General features: G+C 46.5%; 1 protein-coding gene across 4 annotated transcripts in view; it reads left to right on the top strand.

Annotated features, from left to right (window-relative positions):
• Positions 1-24,538, top strand: part of LOC125454451 (anion exchange protein 3) — a 169,663-nt gene extending 145,125 nt beyond the window's left edge. For 3 of the 4 annotated variants that reach the window (XM_059647564.1, XM_059647565.1, XM_059647563.1), the window contains 4 exons: positions 4,119-4,372; positions 17,849-18,018; positions 23,382-23,555; positions 24,151-24,518. In XM_059647564.1, the coding sequence (XP_059503547.1) occupies positions 4,119-4,372; positions 17,849-18,018; positions 23,382-23,555; positions 24,151-24,228 (676 nt within the window). In that variant the 3' untranslated portion in view covers positions 24,229-24,518. Of the gene's footprint in view, positions 1-4,118; positions 4,373-17,848; positions 18,019-23,381; positions 23,556-24,150 lie in introns of all 4 variants that reach the window. The other variant, XM_048535249.2, reaches the window with a different exon arrangement.
• The last annotated feature ends 3,098 nt before the right edge of the window (positions 24,539-27,636 follow it).

Here is a 27,636-nt window from a genome sequence, read left to right as displayed (position 1 = left end):
CAGCTTTTTGAACTGAAACCCATACTGTTTCAGTGTTTAACAGGAATAAATTGAGGGCAAAATTATTGACATGGCTATGAGCAATGAAAGGTGTTAGGAAGCAGGCATGGTCATCAAATTCGCGTACCACAGGGATCTATGTTAGGGCACCAATGTTCACATCATTTATTAATGACTTAGATAATGGCATGGATCATATATTGAAATTTGCTGATAACGCAGCTACCTGACAGTGTAGACAGTGTGGATGATAACACAAAACTTCACAGGGATATTGATAGAGCAAATGAATGGACAAAACTGTGACAGGTGGAGTTCAATATAAGCGGGAGTGAAAATATTTATAAAGGATAGATCAGGGATCTTTCTCAATAGAACAAAGAACAAAGAAAATTACAGCACAGGAACAGGCCCTACGGCCCTCCAAGTTGATCCAGATCCTCTGTCTAAACCTGTTGCCAATTTTCCAAGGATCTGTATCCCTCTGCTCCTTGCCCATTTATGTATCTGTCTAGATACATCTTATATGACGCATTCATGTCTGCCTCTACCACCTCTGCTGGCAACGCGTTCCAGGCACCGACCACCCTCTGCGTAAAGAACTTTCCACGCATATCTCCCTAGATGATATGAAATTAAATAAGAGAATGTCGAAAGCGACTTGGAGGGTTCAGATGCATAAATCTTTAAAATGTCGCAAACAGCTACAGGAAATAATCAAGAAAGGTAATGGAATGCTATTCTTTATAAATAAAGGCCTGGAGTATAAGGATGTAGGAGTTATGCTCCAGCTATACAAAAGCCTGGTTCGGCCACACCTGGAGTGTTGTGCCCAGTTCTGGTCACCTCATCACAGGAAAGATGTGGAAGTGTTGGAAAAGGTGTAGAGGAGATTTACCAGGATTTTGCCTGGAATGGAGGGAAGGCCTCACGAGGAAAGGTTGAGAGAGCTAGGGCTTTTCTCTTTGGAATGATGAAGGATGAGAGATGACTTGATAGAGGTGTGCAAAATGATCTGAGTTATAGATAGAATAGACAGCTAGAGACTTTTTCCTAGGGTGGAGGTAGCTATTATGAGGGGGCATAGTTTTAAAGTGAGCGGAGATAGATATAGGGGAGACATCAGAGGCAGGTTCTTTACTCAGAGAGTGGTCGGGGCATGGAATGCATTGCCGGAGAAGATCGTGGAGCTGGCCTCATTAGGGGCATTTAAGCAGCTGTTAGATAAGCAAATGGATGGTAGAATAAAGTAGGGGTGGAGGTTAAATAGAACTTAGGTTTAGCGTAAAAGTTCGGCACAACATCATGGGCCTAAGGGCCTGCACTGTGCTGTACAGTTCTATGTTCTAACCCTGCGAGCAGATGTGCGAACCATATCTTAGGAAAGGTATTTGTTTCAAGTCCAGTCACTCTTTATCTGAAATGATGAAGAAAATTAATCAGCTCTGATGAAGAGTCGCTGGCCTCGAAACATTAACTGTACTTTCTTCCCTCAGGAGTTTCTCCAGCAATTTCTGTTTGTGTTTCAGATCATCGAATATATTGGCCTCAGGGGGAATACAAAGGGAGGTTCACAAGAATGATACCTGGAGTTTGGGGTTTAGATTGGAGGAGAGATTATCCAAATGAGGCTTTTTTCTCAGAATTTAGAAGGTTAAGGTGTGATCTGGTCAAAGTCTCGAGGGATTTCCAGGAAAAGACAGGGCAGGTAAAGAGAAAATATTTCCACAGGTTGGGGATCCTAGAACTAGGGACATAGCCTGAGAGCGACGGTCAGACCGTTCAGGAGGGATGTTGGGAAGCACTTCTACACACAGAGGGAGGGAGAGGTTTGGAGCTCCCCTCCACAAATGGCAGTGGATACTGGATCAGATGTTAGTTTTAAATCTGTGGGAGATTTTTGTTTGTTAAGCAAAGGTATTAAGGGATACAGGCCAAAGGCAGGTGGATGGAGTTAGGCCACAGATCAGCCCTGAGCTCTTTGAGTGGCAGTACAGGCTCAAGGGGCCCGTTCCTATGATGTAAAATTGAATCTCACCTGGACGACTGGGGCTAGTTTTGATTGGGGTTGATAAGCGAGAATGTTTGGCAATGAGGTCTTGTGTCTCTGCACCATCTGCTCAGTCTGCCTGATGTCAACACAATAACAAAAAAGGTGACATTTTAAAGAACTTCTCGAAACATTAGGACTTCCAGAACATTCCTTCACAGTCAATGGAATATGTTGTCAGCTGTTGTTAGTCAGGATTCAGAGATAGCAATAAAATTCATAACCGAATAGCCTATTTTATGATGTATATTGAGGGCAAACTGGGAAAAGGAGCCCTAATGTACTTCAAAATACTGTCCATAGAATTATTACATTTACCCGAGAGGGAAAGATATAATGTCTGACAGACAGCAGCTCTGACAGTGCGGCACTCCCTCAGTACTGATCCTCCGACAGTGCAGTGCTCCCTCAGAACTGACCCTCCCACAGTGCGGCGCTCCCTCAGTACTGACTGTCTGACAATGTGGCACTCCCTCAGTACTGACCGTCTGATACTGCGACGCTCCCTCAGTACTGATCCTCCGACAGTGCAGTGCTCCCTCAGAACTGACCCTCCCACAGTGCGGCGCTCCCTCAGTACTGACTGTCTGACAATGTGGCACTCCCTCAGTACTGACCGTCTGATACTGCGGCGCTCCCTCAGCACTGACCCTCTGACAGTGTGGCGCTCCCTCAGTACTGACCCTCCGACAGTGCGCCGCTCCCTCAGTACTGACCCTCCGACAGTGCGGCACTCCCTCAGCACCGACCCTCCGACAGTGCGGCACTCCCTCAGCACCGACCCTCTGACAGTGCGGCACTCACTCAGCACTGACCCTCCGACAGTGCCCACTCCCTCAGCACTGACCCTCCGTCAGTGCGGCACTCCCTCAGCACTGACCCTCTGACAGTGCGGCACTCCCTCAGCACTGACCCTCTGACAGTGTGGCACTCCCTCAGCACTGACCCTCTGACAGTGCGGCACTCCCTCAGAACTGACCCTCCCACAGTGCGGCGCTCCCTCAGTACTGACCGTCCGACAGTGCGGCACTCCCTCAGAACTGACCTTCCCACAGTGCGGCGCTCCCTCAGTACTGACCGTCCGACAGTGCGGCACTCCCTCAGTACTAACCCCCTAACAGTGCGACACTCCCTCAGTACTGACCGTCTGATACAGCGGCGCTCCCTCAGCACTGACCCTCTGACAGTGCGGCACTCCCTCAGAACTGACCCTCTGACAGTGTGGCACTCCCTCAGTACTGACCGTCCGACAGTGTGGCACTCCCTCAGTACTGACCGTCTGATACTGCGGCGCTCCCTCAGCACTGACCCTCCGACAGTGCAGCGCTCCCTCAGTACTGACCCTCCGACAGTGCGGCACTCCCTCAGCACCGACCCTCCGCATTGCGGCACTCCCTCAGCACCAACCCTCCGACAGTGCAGCACTCCCTCAGCACTGACCCTCCGACAGTGCGGCTCTCCCTCAGCACTGACCCTCCGACAGTGCGGCACTCCCTCAGTACTGACCCTCTGACAGTGCGGCACTCCCTCAGCACTGACCCTCTGACAGTGCGGCACTCCCTCAGCATTGATCCTCCGACAGTGCCCACTCCCTCAGCACTGACCCTCCGACAGTGCAGCACTCCCTCAGCACTGATCCTCTGACAGTGCAGCACTCCCTCAGCACTGATCCTCTGACAGTGCGGCACTCCCTCAGCACTGACCCTCCGACAGTGCGGTGCTCCCTCAGCACTGATCCTCTGACAGTGCGGCACTCCCTCAGCACTGACCCTCCGACAGTGCGGCACTCCCTCAGCACTGATCCTCTGACAGTGCGGCACTCCCTCAGCACTGACCCTCTGACAGTGCGGCGCTCCCTCAGCACTGACCCTCCGACAGTGCCCACTCCCTCAGCACTGACCCTCCGACAGTGCCCACTCCCTCAGCACTGATCCTCTGACAGTGCGGCACTCCCTCAGCACTGGCCCTCCGACAGTTCGCTCCACCCAGACCCAGTGGTGTGGAGTGAGGCTGGGAAGTTGTGTGGATGCTAACCCCATGAACTGAAGGCAGTTTTCCTCCTTCTCAGTCTCATCGTCAGTAAGAAGGAGCGGCGGCTGGTCAAAGGCTCTGGATTCCACCTGGACCTGCTGCTAATCGGCTTCGCCGGTGGCTTTTGTGGCATCTTCGGGCTCCCGTGGCAGACCGGTGCTACCGTACGGACAATCGCCCATGTCAATGCCCTTACGATGATGAGCAAGAGTACAGCTCCTGGAGAGACCCCCAGGATCAAGGAGGTGAAGGAGCAACGTATCACCGGCATCACGGTGGCATTGCTTGTCGGTGAGTCATCATCGCTAAACCCTAACTACTGACCCCAACTGTACACACTGACCATAATCCTAACTACTGACCACAACTGTACACACTGACCATAATCCTAACTACTGACCACAACTGTACACACTGACCATAATCCTAACTACTGACCACAACTGTACACACTGACCATAATCCTAACTACTGACCACAACTGTACACTCTGACCATAATCCTAACTACTGACCCCAACTGTACACACTGACCATAATCCTAACTACTGACCCCAACTGTACACACTGACCATAATCCGAACTACTGACCCCAACTGTACACACTGATCATAATCCTAACTACTGACCACAACTGTACACACTGACCATAATCCTAACTACTGACCACAACTGTACACACTGACCATAATCCTAACTACTGACCACAACTGTACACACTGACCATAATCCTAACTACTGACCACAACTGTACACTCTGACCATAATCCTAACTACTGACCCCAACTGTACACACTGACCATAATCCTAACTACTGACCCCAACTGTACACACTGACCATAATCCTAACTACTGACCCCAACTGTACACACTGACCATAATCCTAACTACTGACCCCAACTGTACACACTGACCATAATCCTAACTACTGACCACAACTGTACACACTGACCATAATCCTAACTACTGACCACAACTGTACACTCTGACCATAATCCTAACTACTGACCCCAACTGTACACACTGACCATAATCCTAACTACTGACCACAACTGTACACACTGACCATAATCCGAACTACTGACCACAACTGTACACACTGACCATGATCCTAACTACTGACCACAACTGTACACACTGACCATGATCCTAACTACTGACCACAACTGTACACACTGACCATAATCCTAACTACTGACCCCAACTGTACACACTGACCATAATCCTAACTACTGACCACAACTGTACACACTGACCATAATCCTAACTACTGACCACAACTGTACACACTGACCATAATCCTAACTACTGACCACAACTGTACACACTGACCATAATCCTAACTACTGACCCCAACTGTACACACTGACCATAATCCTAACTACTGACCACAACTGTACACACTGACCATAATCCTAACTACTGACCACAACTGTACACACTGACCCTAATCCTAACTACTGACCACAACTGTACACACTGACCATAATCCTAACTACTGACCCCAACTGTACACACTGACCATAATCCTAACTACTGACCACAACTGTACACACTGACCATAATCCTAACTACTGACCACAACTGTACACACTGACCATAATCCTAACTACTGACCCCAACTGTACACACTGACCATAATCCTAACTACTGACCACAACTGTACACACTGACCATAATCCGAACTACTGACCACAACTGTACACACTGACCATAATCCTAACTACTGACCACAACTGTACACACTGACCATAATCCTAACTACTGACCCCAACTGTACACACTGACCATAATCCTAACTACTGACCACAACTGTACACACTGACCATAATCCTAACTACTGACCCCAACTGTACACTCTGACCATAATCCTAACTACTGACCACAACTGTACACTCTGACCATAATCCTAACTACTGACCACAACTGTACACACTGACCATAATCCTAACTACTGACCACAACTGTACACACTGACCATAATCCGAACTACTGACCACAACTGTACACACTGACCATAATCCTAACTACTGACCCCAACTGTACACACTGACCATAATCCTAACTACTGACCACAACTGTACACTCTGACCATAATCCTAACTACTGACCCCAACTGTACACACTGACCATAATCCTAACTACTGACCACAACTGTACACACTGACCATAATCCGAACTACTGACCACAACTGTACACACTGACCATAATCCTAACTACTGACCCCAACTGTACACACTGACCATAATCCTAACTACTGACCCCAACTGTACACACTGACCATAATCCTAACTACTGACCCCAACTGTACACACTGACCATGATCCTAACTACTGACCCCAACTGTACACACTGACCATAATCCTAACTACTGACCCCAACTGTACACACTGACCATGATCCTAACTACTGACCCCAACTGTACACACTGACCATAATCCTAACTACTGACCACAACTGTACACACTGACCATAATCCTAACTACTGACCACAACTGTACACACTGACCATAATCCTAACTACTGACCCCAACTGTACACTCTGACCATAATCCTAACTACTGACCACAACTGTACACTCTGACCATAATCCTAACTACTGACCACAACTGTACACACTGACCATAATCCTAACTACTGACCCCAACTGTACACACTGACCATAATCCTAACTACTGACCACAACTGTACACATTGACCCTAATCCTAACTACTGACCACAACTGTACACACTGACCATAATCCTAACTACTGACCACAACTGTACACACTGACCATAATCCTAACTACTGACCCCAACTGTACACACTGACCATAATCCTAACTACTGACCCCAACTGTACACTCTGACCATAATCCTAACTACTGACCACAACTGTACACACTGACCATAATCCTAACTACTGACCACAACTGTACACTCTGACCATAATCCTAACTACTGACCCCAACTGTACACACTGACCATAATCCTAACTACTGACCCCAACTGTACACACTGACCATAATCCTAACTACTGACCACAACTGTACACACTGACCATAATCCTAACTACTGACCACAACTGTACACTCTGACCATAATCCTAACTACTGACCACAACTGTACACACTGACCATAATCCTAACTACTGACCACAACTGTACACTCTGACCATAACCCGAACTACTGACCACAACTGTACACACTGACCATAATCCTAACTACTGACCACAACTGTACACACTGACCATAATCCTAACTACTGACCACAACTGTACACTCTGACCATAATCCTAACTACTGACCCCAACTGTACACACTGACCATAATCCTAACTACTGACCACAACTGTACACTCTGACCATAATCCTAACTACTGACCACAACTGTACACACTGACCATAATCCTAACTACTGACCACAACTGTACACACTGACCATAATCCTAACTACTGACCACAACTGTACACTCTGACCATAACCCGAACTACTGACCACAACTGTACACACTGACCATAATCCTAACTACTGACCACAACTGTACACTCTGACCATAACCCGAACTACTGACCACAACTGTACACACTGACCATAATCCTAACTACTGACCCCAACTGTACACACTGACCATAATCCTAACTACTGACCCCAACTGTACACACTGACCATAACCCGAACTACTGACCACAACTGTACACACTGACCATAATCCTAACTACTGACCCCAACTGTACACACTGACCATAATCCTAACTACTGACCACAACTGTACACTCTGACCATAATCCGAACTACTGACCCCAACTGTACACTCTGACCATAATCCGAACTACTGACCCCAACTGTACACACTGACCATAATCCTAACTACTGACCCCAACTGTACACACTGACCATAACCCGAACTACTGACCACAACTGTACACACTGACCATAATCCTAACTACTGACCACAACTGTACACTCTGACCATAATCCTAACTACTGACCCCAACTGTACACACTGACCATAATCCTAACTACTGACCACAACTGTACACACTGACCATAATCCTAACTACTGACCACAACTGTACACACTGACCATGATCCTAACTACTGACCACAACTGTACACACTGACCATAACCCTAACTACTGACCACAACTGTACACACTGACCATGATCCTAACTACTGACCACAACTGTACACACTGACCATAACCCTAACTACTGACCACAACTGTACACACTGACCATAATCCTAACTACTGACCACAACTGTACACACTGACCATAATCCTAACTACTGACCACAACTGTACACACTGACCATGATCCTAACTACTGACCACAACTGTACACTCTGACCATAATCCTAACTACTGACCACAACTGTACACACTGACCATAACCGTAACTACTGACCCCAACTGTACACACTGACCATAATCCTAACTACTGACCACAACTGTACACTCTGACCATAATCCGAACTACTGACCACAACTGTACACACTGACCATAATCCTAACTACTGACCACAACTGTACACTCTGACCATAATCCTAACTACTGACCCCAACTGTACACACTGACCATAATCCTAACTACTGACCACAACTGTACACACTGACCATAATCCTAACTACTGACCCCAACTGTACACTCTGACCATAATCCTAACTACTGACCACAACTGTACACACTGACCATAATCCTAACTACTGACCCCAACTGTACACACTGACCATAATCCTAACTACTGACCACAACTGTACACTCTGACCATAATCCTAACTACTGACCCCAACTGTACACACTGACCATGATCCTAACTACTGACCACAACTGTACACACTGACCATGATCCTAACTACTGACCACAACTGTACACTCTGACCATAATCCTAACTACTGACCACAACTGTACACACTGACCATAATCCGAACTACTGACCCCAACTGTACACACTGACCATAATCCTAACTACTGACCACAACTGTACACTCTGACCATGATCCTAACTACTGACCACAACTGTACACACTGACCATGATCCTAACTACTGACCACAACTGTACACACTGACCATAATCCTAACTACTGACCCCAACTGTACACTCTGACCATAATCCTAACTACTGACCACAACTGTACACACTGACCATAATCCTAACTACTGACCCCAACTGTACACACTGACCATAATCCTAACTACTGACCACAACTGTACACACTGACCATAACCCGAACTACTGACCCCAACTGTACACACTGACCATAATCCTAACTACTGACCCCAACTGTACACTCTGACCATAATCCTAACTACTGACCCCAACTGTACACACTGATCATAATCCTAACTACTGACCACAACTGTACACACTGACCATAATCCTAACTACTGACCCCAACTGTACACACTGACCATAATCCTAACTACTGACCACAACTGTACACTCTGACCATAATCCTAACTACTGACCACAACTGTACACACTGACCATAATCCTAACTACTGACCACAACTGTACACTCTGACCATAACCCGAACTACTGACCACAACTGTACACACTGACCATAATCCTAACTACTGACCACAACTGTACACTCTGACCATAACCCGAACTACTGACCACAACTGTACACACTGACCATAATCCTAACTACTGACCCCAACTGTACACACTGACCATAACCCGAACTACTGACCACAACTGTACACACTGACCATAATCCTAACTACTGACCACAACTGTACACTCTGACCATAATCCTAACTACTGACCCCAACTGTACACACTGACCATAATCCTAACTACTGACCACAACTGTACACTCTGACCATAATCCGAACTACTGACCCCAACTGTACACTCTGACCATAATCCGAACTACTGACCCCAACTGTACACACTGACCATAATCCTAACTACTGACCCCAACTGTACACACTGACCATAACCCGAACTACTGACCACAACTGTACACACTGACCATAATCCTAACTACTGACCACAACTGTACACTCTGACCATAATCCTAACTACTGACCCCAACTGTACACACTGACCATAATCCTAACTACTGACCACAACTGTACACACTGACCATGATCCTAACTACTGACCACAACTGTACACACTGACCATGACCCTAACTACTGACCACAACTGTACACACTGACCATAATCCTAACTACTGACCCCAACTGTACACACTGACCATAACCCGAACTACTGACCACAACTGTACACACTGACCATAATCCTAACTACTGACCACAACTGTACACTCTGACCATAATCCTAACTACTGACCCCAACTGTACACACTGACCATAATCCTAACTACTGACCACAACTGTACACACTGACCATGATCCTAACTACTGACCACAACTGTACACACTGACCATAACCCTAACTACTGACCACAACTGTACACACTGACCATGATCCTAACTACTGACCACAACTGTACACACTGACCATAACCCTAACTACTGACCACAACTGTACACACTGACCATAATCCTAACTACTGACCCCAACTGTACACACTGACCCTAATCCTAACTACTGACCACAACTGTACACTCTGACCATAATCCTAACTACTGACCACAACTGTACACACTGACCATAATCCTAACTACTGACCCCAACTGTACACACTGACCCTAATCCTAACTACTGACCACAACTGTACACACTGACCATAATCCTAACTACTGACCACAACTGTACACTCTGACCATAATCCTAACTACTGACCACAACTGTACACACTGACCCTAATCCTAACTACTGACCACAACTGTACACTCTGACCATAATCCTAACTACTGACCCCAACTGTACACACTGACCATAATCCTAACTACTGACCACAACTGTACACACTGACCATGATCCTAACTACTGACCCCAACTGTACACACTGACCATGATCCTAACTACTGACCCCAACTGTACACTCTGACCATAATCCTAACTACTGACTACAACTGTACACACTGACCATGATCCTAACTACTGACCACAACTGTACACACTGACCATGATCCTAACTACTGACCACAACTGTACACACTGACCATAATCCTAACTACTGACCCCAACTGTACACTCTGACCATAATCCTAACTACTGACCCCAACTGTACACACTGACCATAATCCGAACTACTGACCACAACTGTACACTCTGACCATAATCCTAACTACTGACCACAACTGTACACACTGACCATAATCCTAACTACTGACCCCAACTGTACACACTGACCATAATCCTAACTACTGACCACAACTGTACACACTGACCATGATCCTAACTACTGACCCCAACTGTACACTCTGACCATGTTCCTAACTACTGACCCCAACTGTACACACTGACCATAATCCTAACTACTGACCCCAACTGTACACTCTGACCATAATCCTAACTACTGACCACAACTGTACACACTGAATATAATCCTAACTACTGACCCCAACTGTACACACTGACCATAATCCTAACTACTGACCACAACTGTACACACTGACCATAATCCTAACTACTGACCACAACTGTACACTCTGACCATGATCCTAACTACTGACCACAACTGTACACACTGACCATGATCCTAACTACTGACCCCAACTGTACACACTGACCATAATCCGAACTACTGACCCCAACTGTACACTCTGACCATAATCCTAACTACTGACCACAACTGTACACACTGACCATAATCCGAACTACTGACCACAACTGTACACACTGACCATAATCCGAACTACTGACCCCAACTGTACACACTGACCATAATCCTAACTACTGACCACAACTGTACACACTGACCATAATCCGAACTACTGACCCCAACTGTACACTCTGACCATAATCCTAACTACTGACCACAACTGTACACTCTGACCATGATCCTAACTACTGACCACAACTGTACACACTGACCATGATCCTAACTACTGACCCCAACTGTACACACTGACCATGATCCTAACTACTGACCACAACTGTACACACTGACCCTAATCCTAACTACTGACCACAACTGTACACACTGACCATAATCCGAACTACTGACCCCAACTGTACACACTGACCATAATCCTAACTACTGACCACAACTGTACACACTGACCATGATCCGAACTACTGACCACAACTGTACACACTGACCATGATCCTAACTACTGACCACAACTGTACACTCTGACCATGATCCTAACTACTGACCCCAACTGTACACACTGACCATAATCCTAACTACTGACCCCAACTGTACACACTGACCATGATCCTAACTACTGACCACAACTGTACACACTGACCATGATCCTAACTACTGACCCCAACTGTACACTCTGACCATGATCCTAACTACTGACCACAACTGTACACACTGACCATAATCCTAACTACTGACCCCAACTGTACACACTGACCATAATCCTAACTACTGACCACAACTGTACACTCTGACCATAATCCTAACTACTGACCCCAACTGTACACACTGACCATAATCCTAACTACTGACCACAACTGTACACACTGACCATAATCCGAACTACTGACCACAACTGTACACTCTGACCATAATCCTAACTACTGACCCCAACTGTACACACTGACCATAATCCTAACTACTGACCACAACTGTACACTCTGACCATGATCCTAACTACTGACCACAACTGTACACACTGACCATAATCCTAACTACTGACCACAACTGTACACTCTGACCATGATCCTAACTACTGACCACAACTGTACACACTGACCATGATCCTAACTACTGACCACAACTGTACACACTGACCATAATCCTAACTACTGACCCCAACTGTACACTCTGACCATAATCCTAACTACTGACCACAACTGTACACACTGACCATAATCCTAACTACTGACCCCAACTGTACACACTGACCATAATCCGAACTACTGACCACAACTGTACACACTGACCATAATCCTAACTACTGACCACAACTGTACACTCTGACCATAATCCTAACTACTGACCACAACTGTACACACTGACCATGATCCTAACTACTGACCCCAACTGTACACACTGACCATGATCCTAACTACTGACCCCAACTGTACACACTGACCATAATCCTAACTACTGACCCCAACTGTACACTCTGACCATAATCCTAACTACTGACCACAACTGTACACACTGACCATGATCCTAACTACTGACCCCAACTGTACACACTGACCATAATCCTAACTACTGACCCCAACTGTACACTCTGACCATGATCCTAACTACTGACCACAACTGTACACACTGACCATAATCCTAACTACTGACCCCAACTGTACACTCTGACCATAATCCTAACTACTGATCCCAACTGTACACACTGACCATAATCCTAACTACTGACCACAACTGTACACTCTGACCATAATCCTAACTACTGACCACAACTGTACACACTGACCATAATCCTAACTACTGACCCCAACTGTACACACTGACCATAATCCGAACTACTGACCACAACTGTACACACTGACCATAATCCTAACTACTGACCCCAACTGTACACTCTGACCATAATCCTAACTACTGACCACAACTGTACACACTGACCATAATCCGAACTACTGACCCCAACTGTACACACTGACCATAATCCGAACTACTGACCCCAACTGTACACACTGACCATAATCCTAACTACTGACCACAACTGTACACACTGACCATAATCCTAACTACTGACCCCAACTGTACACACTGACCCTAATCCTAACTACTGACCACAACTGTACACTCTGACCATAATCCTAACTACTGACCACAACTGTACACACTGACCATAATCCTAACTACTGACCACAACTGTACACTCTGACCATAATCCTAACTACTGACCACAACTGTACACACTGACCATGATCCTAACTACTGACCCCAACTGTACACACTGACCATGATCCTAACTACTGACCACAACTGTACACACTGACCATAATCCTAACTACTGACCACAACTGTACACTCTGACCATAATCCTAACTACTGACCCCAACTGTACACACTGACCATGATCCTAACTACTGACCACAACTGTACACTCTGACCATGATCCTAACTACTGACCACAACTGTACACACTGACCATAATCCTAACTACTGACCCCAACTGTACACACTGACCATAATCCTAACTACTGACCCCAAATGTACACTCTGACCATAATCCTAACTACTGACCACAACTGTACACACTGACCATAATCCTAACTACTGACCACAACTGTACACTCTGACCATAATCCTAACTACTGACCACAACTGTACACACTGACCATAATCCTAACTACTGACCCCAACTGTACACTCTGACCATAATCCTAACTACTGACCCCAACTGTACACTCTGACCATAATCCTAACTACTGACCACAACTGTACACACTGACCATAATCCTAACTACTGACCCCAACTGTACACACTGACCCTAATCCTAACTACTGACCACAACTGTACACACTGACCATAATCCTAACTACTGACCCCAACTGTACACACTGACCCTAATCCTAACTACTGACCCCAACTGTACACACTGACCATAATCCTAACTACTGACCCCAACTGTACACTCTGACCATAATCCTAACTACTGACCACAACTGTACACACTGACCATGATCCTAACTACTGACCACAACTGTACACACTGACCCTGATCCTAACTACTGACCACAACTGTACACACTGACCATAATCCTAACTACTGACCCCAACTGTACACACTGACCCTAATCCTAACTACTGACCACAACTGTACACACTGACCATAATCCTAACTACTGACCACAACTGTACACTCTGACCATAATCCTAACTACTGACCACAACTGTACACACTGACCATAATCCTAACTACTGACCCCAAGTGTACACACTGACCATGATCCTAACTACTGACCACAACTGTACACTCTGACCATGATCCTAACTACTGACCCCAACTGTACACACTGACCATAATCCTAACTACTGACCACAACTGTACACACTGACCATAATCCTAACTACTGACCCCAACTGTACACACTGACCCTAATCCTAACTACTGACCACAACTGTACACACTGACCATAATCCTAACTACTGACCACAACTGTACACACTGACCATAATCCTAACTACTGACCCCAACTGTACACACTGACCCTAATCCTAACTACTGACCACAACTGTACACACTGACCATAATCCTAACTACTGACCCCAACTGTACACACTGACCATGATCCTAACTACTGACCACAACTGTACACTCTGACCATGATCCTAACTACTGACCCCAACTGTACACACTGACCATAATCCTAACTACTGACCCCAACTGTACACACTGACCCTAATCCTAACTACTGACCACAACTGTACACTCTGACCCTAATCCTAACTACTGACCCCAACTGTACACACTGACCATAATCCTAACTACTGACCCCAACTGTACACTCTGACCATAATCCTAACTACTGACCCCAACTGTACACACTGACCATAATCCTAACTCCTGACCACAACTGTACACACTGACCATAATCCGAACTACTGACCACAACTGTACACTCTGACCATAATCCTAACTACTGACCCCAACTGTACACACTGACCATAATCCTAACTACTGACCCCAACTGTACACACTGACCATAACCCTAACTACTGACCACAACTGTACACACTGACCATAATCCTAACTACTGACCCCAACTGTACACACTGACCATAACCCGAACTACTGACCCCAACTGTACACACTGACCATAATCCTAACTACTGACCACAACTGTACACACTGACCATAACCCTCATTACTGACCCCAACCACTAACCAGGATCCCACCCATGAACGTATCCACTAAAACTGTCCATTAACCTTAACCATAACCATTAACCAGGACTCCATCCATGAACCTAAACTCTAACACTATCCATTAACCTTAACCTTGACCACTGACGGTGATTCCATCTCCAACACTAACCACTAACACAATCCACCAACCTCAGCGCTAACCATAACCCTTCCCCTAACCCACACTCAAACTACCGGCCTTCAACATAACCAGTCACCATGATCCCAACCATAAACCTAACTAATAATCATGATCCTAACCATAACACCAATCTCTAACCCTAACCATTATCCCTAACCATAACACTCACCAAATTACTAACCATTAATTTTAATGACTAAACAGAATCGTAGCTACTGATCACTAACCATAACCATTAACGTTAACCATAAAAATTACCTCAAACTACCAGCCGCTAAACATTACCCTAACCTCTAACCATCAACTCGTCAAACAACAGCCTGACACAGTCACACTCACAGAATCATACCTTACAGACAATGCCCCAGACACCACCATCACTGTCCCTGGGCACATCCTGTCCCACCGGCAGGACCGACCCAGCAGAGGGGGTGGCTCAGTGGGATACAGTCGCTGGGTTAAAATCCTGGAATTCCCTCCCTAATAGCATTGTGGGTCAATCCGCAGCAGGTGCATTGAAGTGGTTCAAGAAGGCAGCTCACCCCCACCTTCTCAAGGGCAACGAGGGACAGGCAAGAAATGTTGGGCCCAGCCATTGATGCCCACATCCCACAAAATGAATAGAGAGCAAAAGTCATAGAGCAATCAACTAACCCTATCCAGTGACCATAACCAGTAACAAAAACATTAATCACTAAACATGACCTGAACCAGTAATCCTAAACATTAACCCTATAATCCTATTCTTTAGCCCTATCCCCAACACAAAATCCTTCCAACCAGTGGTAACTAATGAGACTTGGAGTCAGGCGTTGGCCTAATGGTATTATTGCTAGAGTACAAAGAGACTCAGATAAAGTTCTGGGAGCCTGGGTTTAAATCCCAGGGTGGCAGATGGTGGAATTTGCTTTAAAACTAGAAATTAAGAATCTTGGGAGGGAATTCCAAGATTTTGACCCAGCGACAGGGAAGGAATATATTTCCAAGTCAGGACGGTGAGGGGCTTGGAGGGGGTGGTGTTCCCATGTACCTGCTGTCCTTGTCCTTGTAGATGGAAGTGGTCATGGGTTTGGAAGGTGCTGTCTAAGGTTGTCAGGAAGAAAACCTCTCTGTCTTCCTTAACAGACATAGTAAGAGCTGCCGGTGCTGGAGTCAGAGATAACACAGTGCGGAGCTGGAGGAAAACAGCAGGCCAGGCAGCATCAGAGGAGCAGGAAAGCTGATGTCTCGGGCCGGGACCCTTCTTCAGAAATGGTGGGATGGGTAGATTTCTGAAGAAGGTTCCCGACCCGAGACCTGGTAAGGGAGACATTACACAGTGTGCAGCTGGAGGAACACAGCAGGCCAGGCAGCATCAGAGGAGCAGGAAAGCTGAAGTTTTGGGTCGGTACTCTTGTTCAGAATTGGTAGGGTGGGTAGATTTCTGAAGAAGGATCCTGCTCCTCTGATGCTGCCTGGCCTGCTGTGTTCCTCCAGTTCCACACTGTGCTATGTCTCCCTTACCAGGCCTGGCCTACTTGTGGTTGACCTTGAAATGGCTGAGCAAGCCATTCTGTTTAAGGGGCACTTAGGCCTGGACAACAAGTATTGGCCTTGCCACGGATACCACACGAATAACGAAGATTGTGCAGTGGAATTAATCTTCGAGGGAGGAGAATTGGCATTCTGCACTGTTGTTGATGCTGCTTCTTTCTCTCACTCTTTCCTTGTCTCCAGGTCTCTCTGTGGCCATGAGTAAGATTCTCCAGTTGATTCCAATGTCTGTTTTGTTTGGAATCTTTCTGTACATGGGTGTGACATCACTATCAGGAATCCAGATGTCCGAACGTCTGCTGCTGCTGTTTATCCCTTCGAAACACCACCCGGATCATGTCTACGTAACAAAAGTGAGCGCGACGCTTCATTTTGTGATGTTTCAGATTTACTCCTTTGCCCCTGGGAGGGCCACCTCCAGCGCTGGGCTATTACGTCTCTCCTATTTTCATCAAGAAGGAGTTAGATAAGGATCTTAGGACTGAAAGGTATTTGGAGAAAATGGGAAAAGGTGAATGAGTTGCATTCTCCATGGAAACACCTCCACCAAACAGACTGTCCTTGCTGACCAATCAGTACAAGCAATGCACACGGTAGAACTAATGAGCTGGAGTGTGTTTATTTCCATGCAGAGTGTTATAGGTAAGGCAGATGAACTTAGAGCCTGGGTAAATACATGGGACTATGATGTTGTGGCCATTACAGACAGAGAGACAGAACTGCCTGCTCAACGTTCCAGGGTTTTATTGTTTTAGACGAGAGACACAGGAAGGGAAAAGCGGTGGAGGAGTTACATCACCAATCTGGGAGAATGTTACATCTGCACTCAGAGAGGACATGCTGGATGGTCATTGACTGAGCCAATATGGGTACAGCTCCGAAATAAAACGGGTGCAGTCACTCTAATAGGATTATACTATAGGCCCCCCCAACAAGGCATTGAGGAACAAATATGTCGGCAGATTATGAAACGATGCAATAACAACAGGGTTGTAATTGTGGGTGACTTCAACTTCCCAAATATCGACCAGGACTCCCTTAGAGCAAGAGACCTAGACTGGGAAGAATTTGTTCAATGCCTCCGAGAGGGATTCTTGAAACAGTATGTGGATAGTCCAACTAGAGGAGGGGGCTGTACTGGACGTTGTTTTGGCTAATTAGCCTGGCCAGGTGTCTGAGCTTTCAGTGGGAGAGCATTTTGCAAACAGTGATCATAACTCCTTGAGTTTTAAGATTGCTACGAATAAGGATAAGTCAGGAGCTGGTGGGAAGGTACTAACTGTGGGAGGCAAATTATGTCAGTATTAGGCAGGAGCTTGGGGGTGTTAATTGGGAGGGGCTGTTATCGGACATGTCCACATGTGGGAGCTGTTTAAAGACCTGCTGGGGAGAGTTCAGGACTGGAATGTTCCAGTGAGGAGGAAGGCTAAGGATGGCAAGATAAGGGACCCTTAACTAATGTGGGAGGTTGCGAATTTAGTCAAAAGGGAAGAAGAAGCAAATGTAAGGTTAAGGAAGCTAAAATTGGACAGGGTCCATGAGGAATATAAGGAAAGCAGGAAATACTCAGGCAGGGAATTAAAGAGCAAGAACGAACCATGAAATGACCTTGGCAAGTACAGTTAAAGAGAGTCCTGAGGCATTCCACAGATACATTAAAAACAAATGGATAGGATCACTGAAGGATAAAGGAGGGAACTTGTGCTTGGAGGCAGAGGATGTGGATGAGATAATAAATGAGAACTTTGCATCAGTATTCACCCAGGAGAAGGGTATGGAGGACAGTGCGAATAGTGTGGAGCATGCTAACATGCTCGAGCATTTTGAGATCCAGAAAGAAGGGGTGTTGGATCTCTTGAAGAGCATTATGGTAGATATGTCCCCAGGGCCCAATGGTATCTACCCCAGGTTATTGAGAGAGGCAAGGGAGGAGATTGTTGGAGCCTGACCGAGGCCTTTGTATCATCATTAGCCCCTGGAGAGGCCTGAAGGACTGGCGCGTAGCTAATGTTGTCCCTCTATTCAAGAGGGAAATAGGGATAATCCAGGAAATGACAGACCGGTGAGCCTCCCATCGGTGATTGGGAAACATTTGGAGAGAATTCTTAAGGATAGGCTTTATACGCATTTGGAAAAGCATGGCTTAGGGACAGTCAGCATGGCTTTGTGTGGAGCAGGTCATGTTTCACTGACTTGATTGAATTTTTTGAGGGCGTGATGAAAGCGATTGATGAGGGTAGAGCAGTGGATGTTGTCTACATGGATTTGAATAAGGCTTTCAACAAGGTCCCTCATGATAGGCTCAGCCAGAAGATTGAGGTGCATGGGATCCACAGTGACTTGGCCGTGTGGATTCAGAATTGGCCTGCCTGTAGAAGGCAGGGGGTAGTGGTGGAGGGAGTTTTTCTGGCTGGAGGTCCGTGTCTAGTGGTGTCCCACACGGATTGGTACTGGAACCTCTGCTGTTTGTGATATATATAAATCACTTGGATAACAATGTAGATGGGTGGATTAGTAAGTTTGCAGAAGATAAATAGATGGGTGGAGATGTGGATAATGTAGAAGATTGTCGTAGGATAGAGTGAAATATAGATCAGTTGCAGATATTATTAGATTTGATTAGATTCCCTACAGTGTGGAAACAGGCCCTTCAGCCCAACAAGTCCACACGCCCCTTGGAGCATCTCACCCAGACCCATCCCCCTATAACCCAGCTAATCCACACATCCCTGAACACTATGGGCAATTTAGCATGGCCAATCCACCTAACCTGCATATCTGTGGACTGTGGGAGAAAACCGGAGCACCCGGAGGAAACCCACGCAGACACGGGGAGAATGTGCAAACTCCACACAGACAGTCGCCCGAGGGTGGGATCGAACTTGGGTCCCTGGTGCTGTGTGGCTGCAGGACTAACCACTGAGCCACCGTGCTGCCCTAATATGGGTGGAGAAATGGCAGATGGAGTTTAATCCGGGTAAGTGCGAGGTGCTATGCTTTGGGAGATGTTAAGGAAAAGTGTAACTAATGACAGCATTGATGTTTGGGGTTTAAGTCCATAGCTCCCTGAAAGTGACCTTGTAATTAGATAGGGTGGTAAGGAAAGCGAATGGCATGCTTGTCTTTATTGGTCAGGGAATTGAGTACAAGATCAAAAACAAAAACAATACAGCACAGGAACAGGCCCTTCGGCCCTCTAAGTCTGTGCCGACACATTTTGCCCTTCCATACTAAAATTGTGTCACTTACAGGATCCGTATCCTTCTATTCCCTTCCTATTCATGTATTCGTCCGGGTGCTTCTTGAATGAACCATAGTGTCTGCTTCCACCACCTCCTCTGGCAGTGCGTTCCAGGCACTCACCACCCTTTGTGTGAAAAACCTGCCTCACACACCTCTTTTAAACATCCCCCGGCACCTTGAACCTGTGTCCCCTAGTAATTGCCCCCTCCACCCTGGAAAAAAGCCCCATACTTTCCACTCTATCCATGCCATTCACAACCTTATAAACTCCTATCAGGTTGCCCCCCAGCCTCCTGTGTTCCAGTGAAAACCCAATCTATCCAACCTTTCTTCACAGCTAAAGCACACCATACAAGGTAACATCCTGGTAAACCTTTCCTGTACCCCTATCCAAAACATCCACATCCTTCTGGTAGTGTGATGCCCAGAACTGTACACAATATTCCAAGTGTAGCCTAACTAAAGTTCTTTACAGATGTGGCATAACTTGTCTATTTTTATACTCAATGCCCCTTCCAATGAAGCCAAACATGCCATAAGGCTTTTTTACTACTTTATCTACCTGTGCTACCACCTTCAGTAATCTGTGGACCTGCGCACCCAGATCCCTCTGCATATCAATACTCCTAAAGATTCTGCCATTCGCTGTACAATTTTTACCTGTAAAAGTCAGGACGTCATGTTGCAGCTTTATAGGACTTTGGTTCGGCCACACTAACATTATTACGTTCAGTTCTAGTTGCCACATTACAGGAAGGATGTCGAGGCTTTAAAGAGGGTGCAGAAGAGGTTTACCAGGATGCTGCCTGGATTAGAGGGTATGAACTGTAAGGAGAGGCTAGAAAAACTCAGGCGGTTTTCTCTGGAGCAGTGGAGGCTGAGGGGAGGTCCTCATGCTGTGTGAGTGTTGGTTTTCCCCTTGAATTGGTATTCCTGCAAAGTGTCCTGACCAATGCAAGACTAAAAGCTTCCACAAAAATGTGCCCATTTTTAGCAACACTCAGACTGAATTTAACTTATTCCCCTTTCCACGCTGGGATTTGAAACATAGAAAATAGATGCAGGAGTGGGCCATTTGGCCCTTTGAGCCTGCACTACAATAAATTATGATCATGGCTGAGCATGCAATCTCACTACCCCATTCCTGCTTTCTCCCAACTGACCCTTCCAACTGCTAGGGCCATGTCCAGCTCCCTCTTGAACATGTTTAATGAACTGGCCCCAACAGTCTCCTGTGTGAAAAAATTCCACAGGTGCCCAACTCTCTGAGTGAAGAAACGCTTCTTCATCCTAGTCCTGAATGGCTTACCCCTTATTCTTAGGCTGTGACCCCTGGTTCTGGTCTTCCCCAACATGGGGAACATTCATGAGATCACAAGGTGTAGAGCTGGATGTAAACAGCAGGCCAAGCAGCATCAGAGGGGCAGGAAGGCTGACGTTTCGGGTCGAGACCCTTCTTCAGAAATGGGGGAGGCGAAGGGGAATCTGAAATAAGTAGGGAGAGAGGGGGAGGCGGATATATAGAACATAGGACATTACAGCACAGTACAGGCCCTTCAGCCCTCAATGTTGTGCCGACCTGTCATACCGATCTCAAGCCCATCTAACCTACACTATTCCATGTACGTCCATATGCTTATCCAATGACGACTTAAATGTACCTAAAGTTGGCGAATCTACTACCGTTGCAGGCAAAGCGTTCCATTCCCTTACTACTCTCTGAGTAAAGAAACTACCTCTGACATCTGTCCTGTATCTTTCACCCCTCAATTTAAAGCTATGCCCCCTCGTGCTCGCCATCACTATCCTAGGAAAAAGGCTCTCCCTATCCACCCTGTCTAACCCTATGATTATTTTATATGTTTCAATTAAGTCACCTCTCAACCTTCTTCTCTCTAATGAAAACAGCCTCAAGTCCCTCAGCCTTTCCTTGTAAGACCTTCCCTCCAAACCAAGCAACATCCTAGTAAATCTCCTCTGCACCCTTTCCAAAGCTTCCACATCCTTCTTATAATGCAGTAGAAGATAGATAAAGGAGAATATAGGGTGAGAGGAAACAGACAGGTCAAAGAGGCGGGGTTAGAGTCCTCCCTGGACTGACCTATCCCCTCCCTAACTCCCCACCTACATTCACCTTCACTGGCTCTAACCCGACCTCTTTGACCTGTCTGTCTCCTCTCACCCATCTTCTCCTTTATCCATCTTCTATTCGCCTCCCCTGTCTCCCTATTTCTGAAGAAGGGTCTAGGCCCGAAACGTCAGCTTTTGTGCTCCTCTGATGCTGCTTGGCCTGCTGTGTTCATCCAGCTTCACACCGTGTTATCTCAGATTCTCCAGTATCTGCAGTTCCTACTATACCTGGGGAACATTCATTCCTTGCCTAGTGATGTTATCCTGATGCCACCAGCTCCCAAATGGTCTTAGTCACAAACAATCCAATTGGTTTCATCGAACGTCCTTTGCTCGCCTGCAGGTCAAAACGTGGAGGATGAACCTGTTCACAATGATCCAGTTGATCTGTGTCGTGATTCTTTGGGTAATCAAGTCCACCATCATCTCCTTGGCATTCCCATTTTTCCTGATCCTGACCGTGCCGACGCGGCGATACCTGCTGCCAAAGGTTTTCAAGGAGCGGGAACTGATGATGGTGAGTGAGATTTGGGAAGCGGGTGTTGGCTGTGAGCTGGGTGTGCCCCCTTGCTGGGACTGGATCTGATCACCAGTTTGTGGAGTGGACCTGGGCCAGTCACTGTGGTCGCTGGGACCCGGGATCCTTCACCTGGGTCAGAACTGCAGATCACGGGCTGTCCTCAAAGGGAGAGAAATTCAAACCAAGCTGTGGCAATGTACAGAAGAGTAACAAAATAGCAGCAGGCGTGGGCCATTCAGCCCTTCGAGCCCTGACTGTAAAGCATTTAAAACGCTGATCTGTTTGTGGGCACCACTCCATTTTGCTCATCTGCTGGCTGTTTCTGGGGGACTGGAAACCGGAGGGAGGGCTGTGTGCTGCGGGAATGTTTGCATCTCGTTTACACTGCCAGGGCTAAAAGAAAAGTTGGACTCTCTTAAGCTGTCTACTTCTTTTCTTATCTTACTCTAAGTTAAGTTGAATAGTGTCATTTATGTACAGCAAAGGTGCGCACTTTTCACAGTGCTTATATATTGAATGCATGTGGCAATAAATGATTCAATTCGATTCAATTTCTCTCTCTCTGTTTCCTTCCCATTCTGAAATCCCTCAGCTGGATTCTGACGAGACACATCCCAACCTCGATGAGGATGGGCATGATGAGTACAGTGAGCTGCACATGCCCCTGTGACACAGGGCAGAGGAAGGGACCTGCCCCTCTCCCTTGCCCCCACGTCTCCCCCCTCTGCCCACTCCCCTTTCCTCCCCCTCTCCCTGTTGCCAGCTTTCTCCTCCTCCTCCACCCCTACACCTCTTCTCTTAGCCCCCCCCTCCACCTCTCTCCCTCACTGCTGCCCCTCTCTCCCTCCTCTTACACCCCTCCGTCATGCTGTAGACCCTGTTCTGACTCTGCCGCTACCGTCCATCAACCCCCCCACCCCACCCACAAGCCCCCACTCTGCCCCTCTGTTCCTCCTTCTCAATTCCTCCCTCTCTCTTCCTCCTGCTCCCCCCCCCCCCCCCCCCCCCGCAACTACATCAGTGCCTCCTTCCAATTGGCCACCTATCAGTGGGAGCTGTCTCATCGGGGTGCCCCTCACCCCTGCCCCCGGAAGATGGGAGCGGAAGAGAGTGAGCGAGGAGATGAGGGGCGGAGAGAGAGGATGCCGCTGGTGCTGAGAGGTTTCAGTCCCCTTCTGAAGAAGGTTCAGGAAGATCCCAAAACAAAAGCTAAGACAGATTGCAGTTGTGTTTTCTGAGTGTGACCCCTTTTGGGTTGTTTTATATTAAGTACTCAATCAACAAGACAAAACAAATTCCCCCAACGCAAGCTTTACTTGATATAAAAATATAACTGAACGTCTTTATAAAATTAACAGAGATCCTGTCATGTCCGTTCAGATCACTGTTGTCAGGTTATGGGACCCAAGAAATGGTGGGTGAGGTGTGGGTGGGGGTGAAGATGGGGTGGAGGGATCAGTGTATTTATGGGTGGGGGGGAGTGGTTTGCGGTGTGGCAGTGATGGGCTGGTGCAGTGGGTGTGAGTGAGGGAGACGGTGCAATGTGGGTGGGGCTGTGGTGTTGGAAGGGATGTGGTGTGGGGGTGACGGGATGGGATGGTTTGGGTGCAGATGGAATGTGGTCGTGGTGGGGTGTCGAGGTGGGTTGTGTGGGTGGGCGTGTGGGGTGGGGAAGAGGTGGGGGAGTTACACCCCCCCCACCCCCCCACCGTGGGAAAGTTTCTGAATTTCTGCCTTGAATTTCTAATAAAACCTATCCTTACTGAGCACCTTTCATTAACTCAGTCATTTGGAGGGGTTTTTAATAAAGGCTGGGTATTGAACAAGTGTCTGTATGGAATATGAGCAAAGCGATAGCACTGTATCCAATAAACTCTGAGCAAACTGAGATGGGGAATTACAGAGACACTGACCTAACAGATTAAATTTGGTGGCGAGGACTTTCCGGAAACAATAATTTGGAGCAAAATGAACAGGCGAGTTTGGAAAAATGCTGGCTAATTAAGGAGAGCCAGCTTTGATTTCTCAAAGAAAACAAAACTCTTGTTTTACAAACTTACTGGAGCTTTTTTGATGAGGTAACTGAGAGGTGATTAACCATGTCCTTGAGACTCTCTACACTTTTATCAAAGGCCCATAATAGTTTGGCATAGGGCCATTCTCAATGTTCCCCTGACTGGTTTCTGATTTTCCACTCTCTGTAAATGTGAATACATCCTAAACTCTTTCGCCTTTATCCGAACTTGCACCAAGTCCCATTCAGCCCATCGAATCCTCTCTGCCATTCAATGTGGTCACAGCCGATTTGATAATCCTCAACTCCACATTCCTGCCTTTTTCCCATTTCCTGATGAAAAATCTGTCTCAGCCTTGAATATACTTAATGACCCAGCCTCAACGGTGTTTTGTTTATCACACAGAAAGTGGTGAGAACGGGCTGCCAGAGGGGAGGTGAATACAGTTTTGTCATTTAAGAAACATTTAAGCAGGTACATGGATGGGATAGGTATGAAGGCATGTTGACCAGACACAGGCAACCAGGGCTAGTTTAATTGTGAAAACTGGGCAGCATATGCAAGTTGGGCTGAGGGGCCCGTTTCCATGCTGCAGACCTTTATTACTACGAGAGTAAGTGCTGTGCAGTTGGGGAACAGGGTTTACTACTCCCTCTGATCAGGAACTGCTGAAACACTGTAGTGGATCAGGAGGTGGTGGTGTGGGGGGGGGGGGGGGGGGACTATGGTGGGGCAGGCTTGAGAAGGAGGGGAGTTGAACAGGTCAAATTACGAATTTTGGACCTCGGGCACCCAGGATTTTTTTTTACCTTACCTGCTCAGTGGTCTCTCTTTTGCAACTTGTTAAACGGTCAGCCTTGTCCTCATGCCCAGGTCTTGTTAAAACGGCCTGACATTGCATTTCGAATCCTGCACTTTGTGCTGTGTATGGTAACAGACTTTTTTATATCCCCTGCTCCCACAGCTGCCTGGGGGACGGGTGTCGGGTATTTATGTATATGAGCATACATTTATAAATTATTTTATTGAGAATTGATGTAATGACTTAAAAACTGAAGCAAAAATTTTAAAAGAAATATTATTGCTAAGATGTTCCAAGGCAATTTGAATTGTAAGGAACGAGATATATATAAAAGTGACCTTCTTGCATCAACAATTTTACAGATTTCTGATCCTTCTGTATGTTTGAAGCTGTGCCATTCAGTGCGAGCTGTCTGCTTTGTATTCTAACTACAAGAAGTGTTCCTTTTCTTCCACTCTGATTCAGCACATTCAACTTCAATAAAATTTAATGTGTCACAGTTTCTGGCTCCCTGGCATCTCATTTTAATCAATCACAACAAGGATGTGTTGCTGCAGTTGTATAGCGTATTGGTGAGACCATACCAGGAATATTGCACAGCTTCTGTAATAGGGAAGGATGTTCTGGTTATTGAGGGAGTGCAGAAAAGGTTTACCAGATTGATTCCTGTGTCGGCAGGACTGAGGTATGAGGAGAGATCGAGTCGGTTAGGATTGCATTCATAGAACATAGAACAGTACAGCACAGCCCTTCGGCCCACGATGTCGTGCCGACCTATTATCCTACTAGGATCAATCTACCCTGCTTACCGTACATTTTACTATCCTCTATGTGCCTATCCAAGAGTTGCTTAAAAGTCTCTAAATTATCTGACTCCACTACCACTGCCGGCAGCACATTTCAAACACTCCCACCACACTTTGTGTGAAGAACCTACCTCTGACATCTCCCCATACCTTCTTCCAATCACTTTAAAATTATGCCCCCTCCTAATAGTCATTTCTGCCCTGGGAAAAAGTCTCTTACTGTCCACTCCATCTATGCCTCTCATCATCTTGTAAACCTGCGTCAAGTCACCTCTCATCATTCTTCGCTCCAATGAGAAAAAACTCTAGCTCCCTCAACCTTTCCTCATAAGACCTGCCCTCCAGTCAAGGCAACATCCTTGTAAAGCTGGTATTCCTTGGAGTTTAGAAGAATGAGGGGGATCTCAGAGAAACCTGTAAAACTCTACTGGACAGGTTTGATAGAGGAATGATGT

Source organism: Stegostoma tigrinum, chromosome 7 (assembly GCF_030684315.1).
Source record: "Stegostoma tigrinum isolate sSteTig4 chromosome 7, sSteTig4.hap1, whole genome shotgun sequence".
NCBI classification, from domain to species: Eukaryota; Metazoa; Chordata; class Chondrichthyes; order Orectolobiformes; family Stegostomatidae; genus Stegostoma; species Stegostoma tigrinum.
The sequence above is the reverse complement of the archived record's forward strand: the minus strand, read 5'-3'. Positions and strand labels throughout refer to the sequence as shown.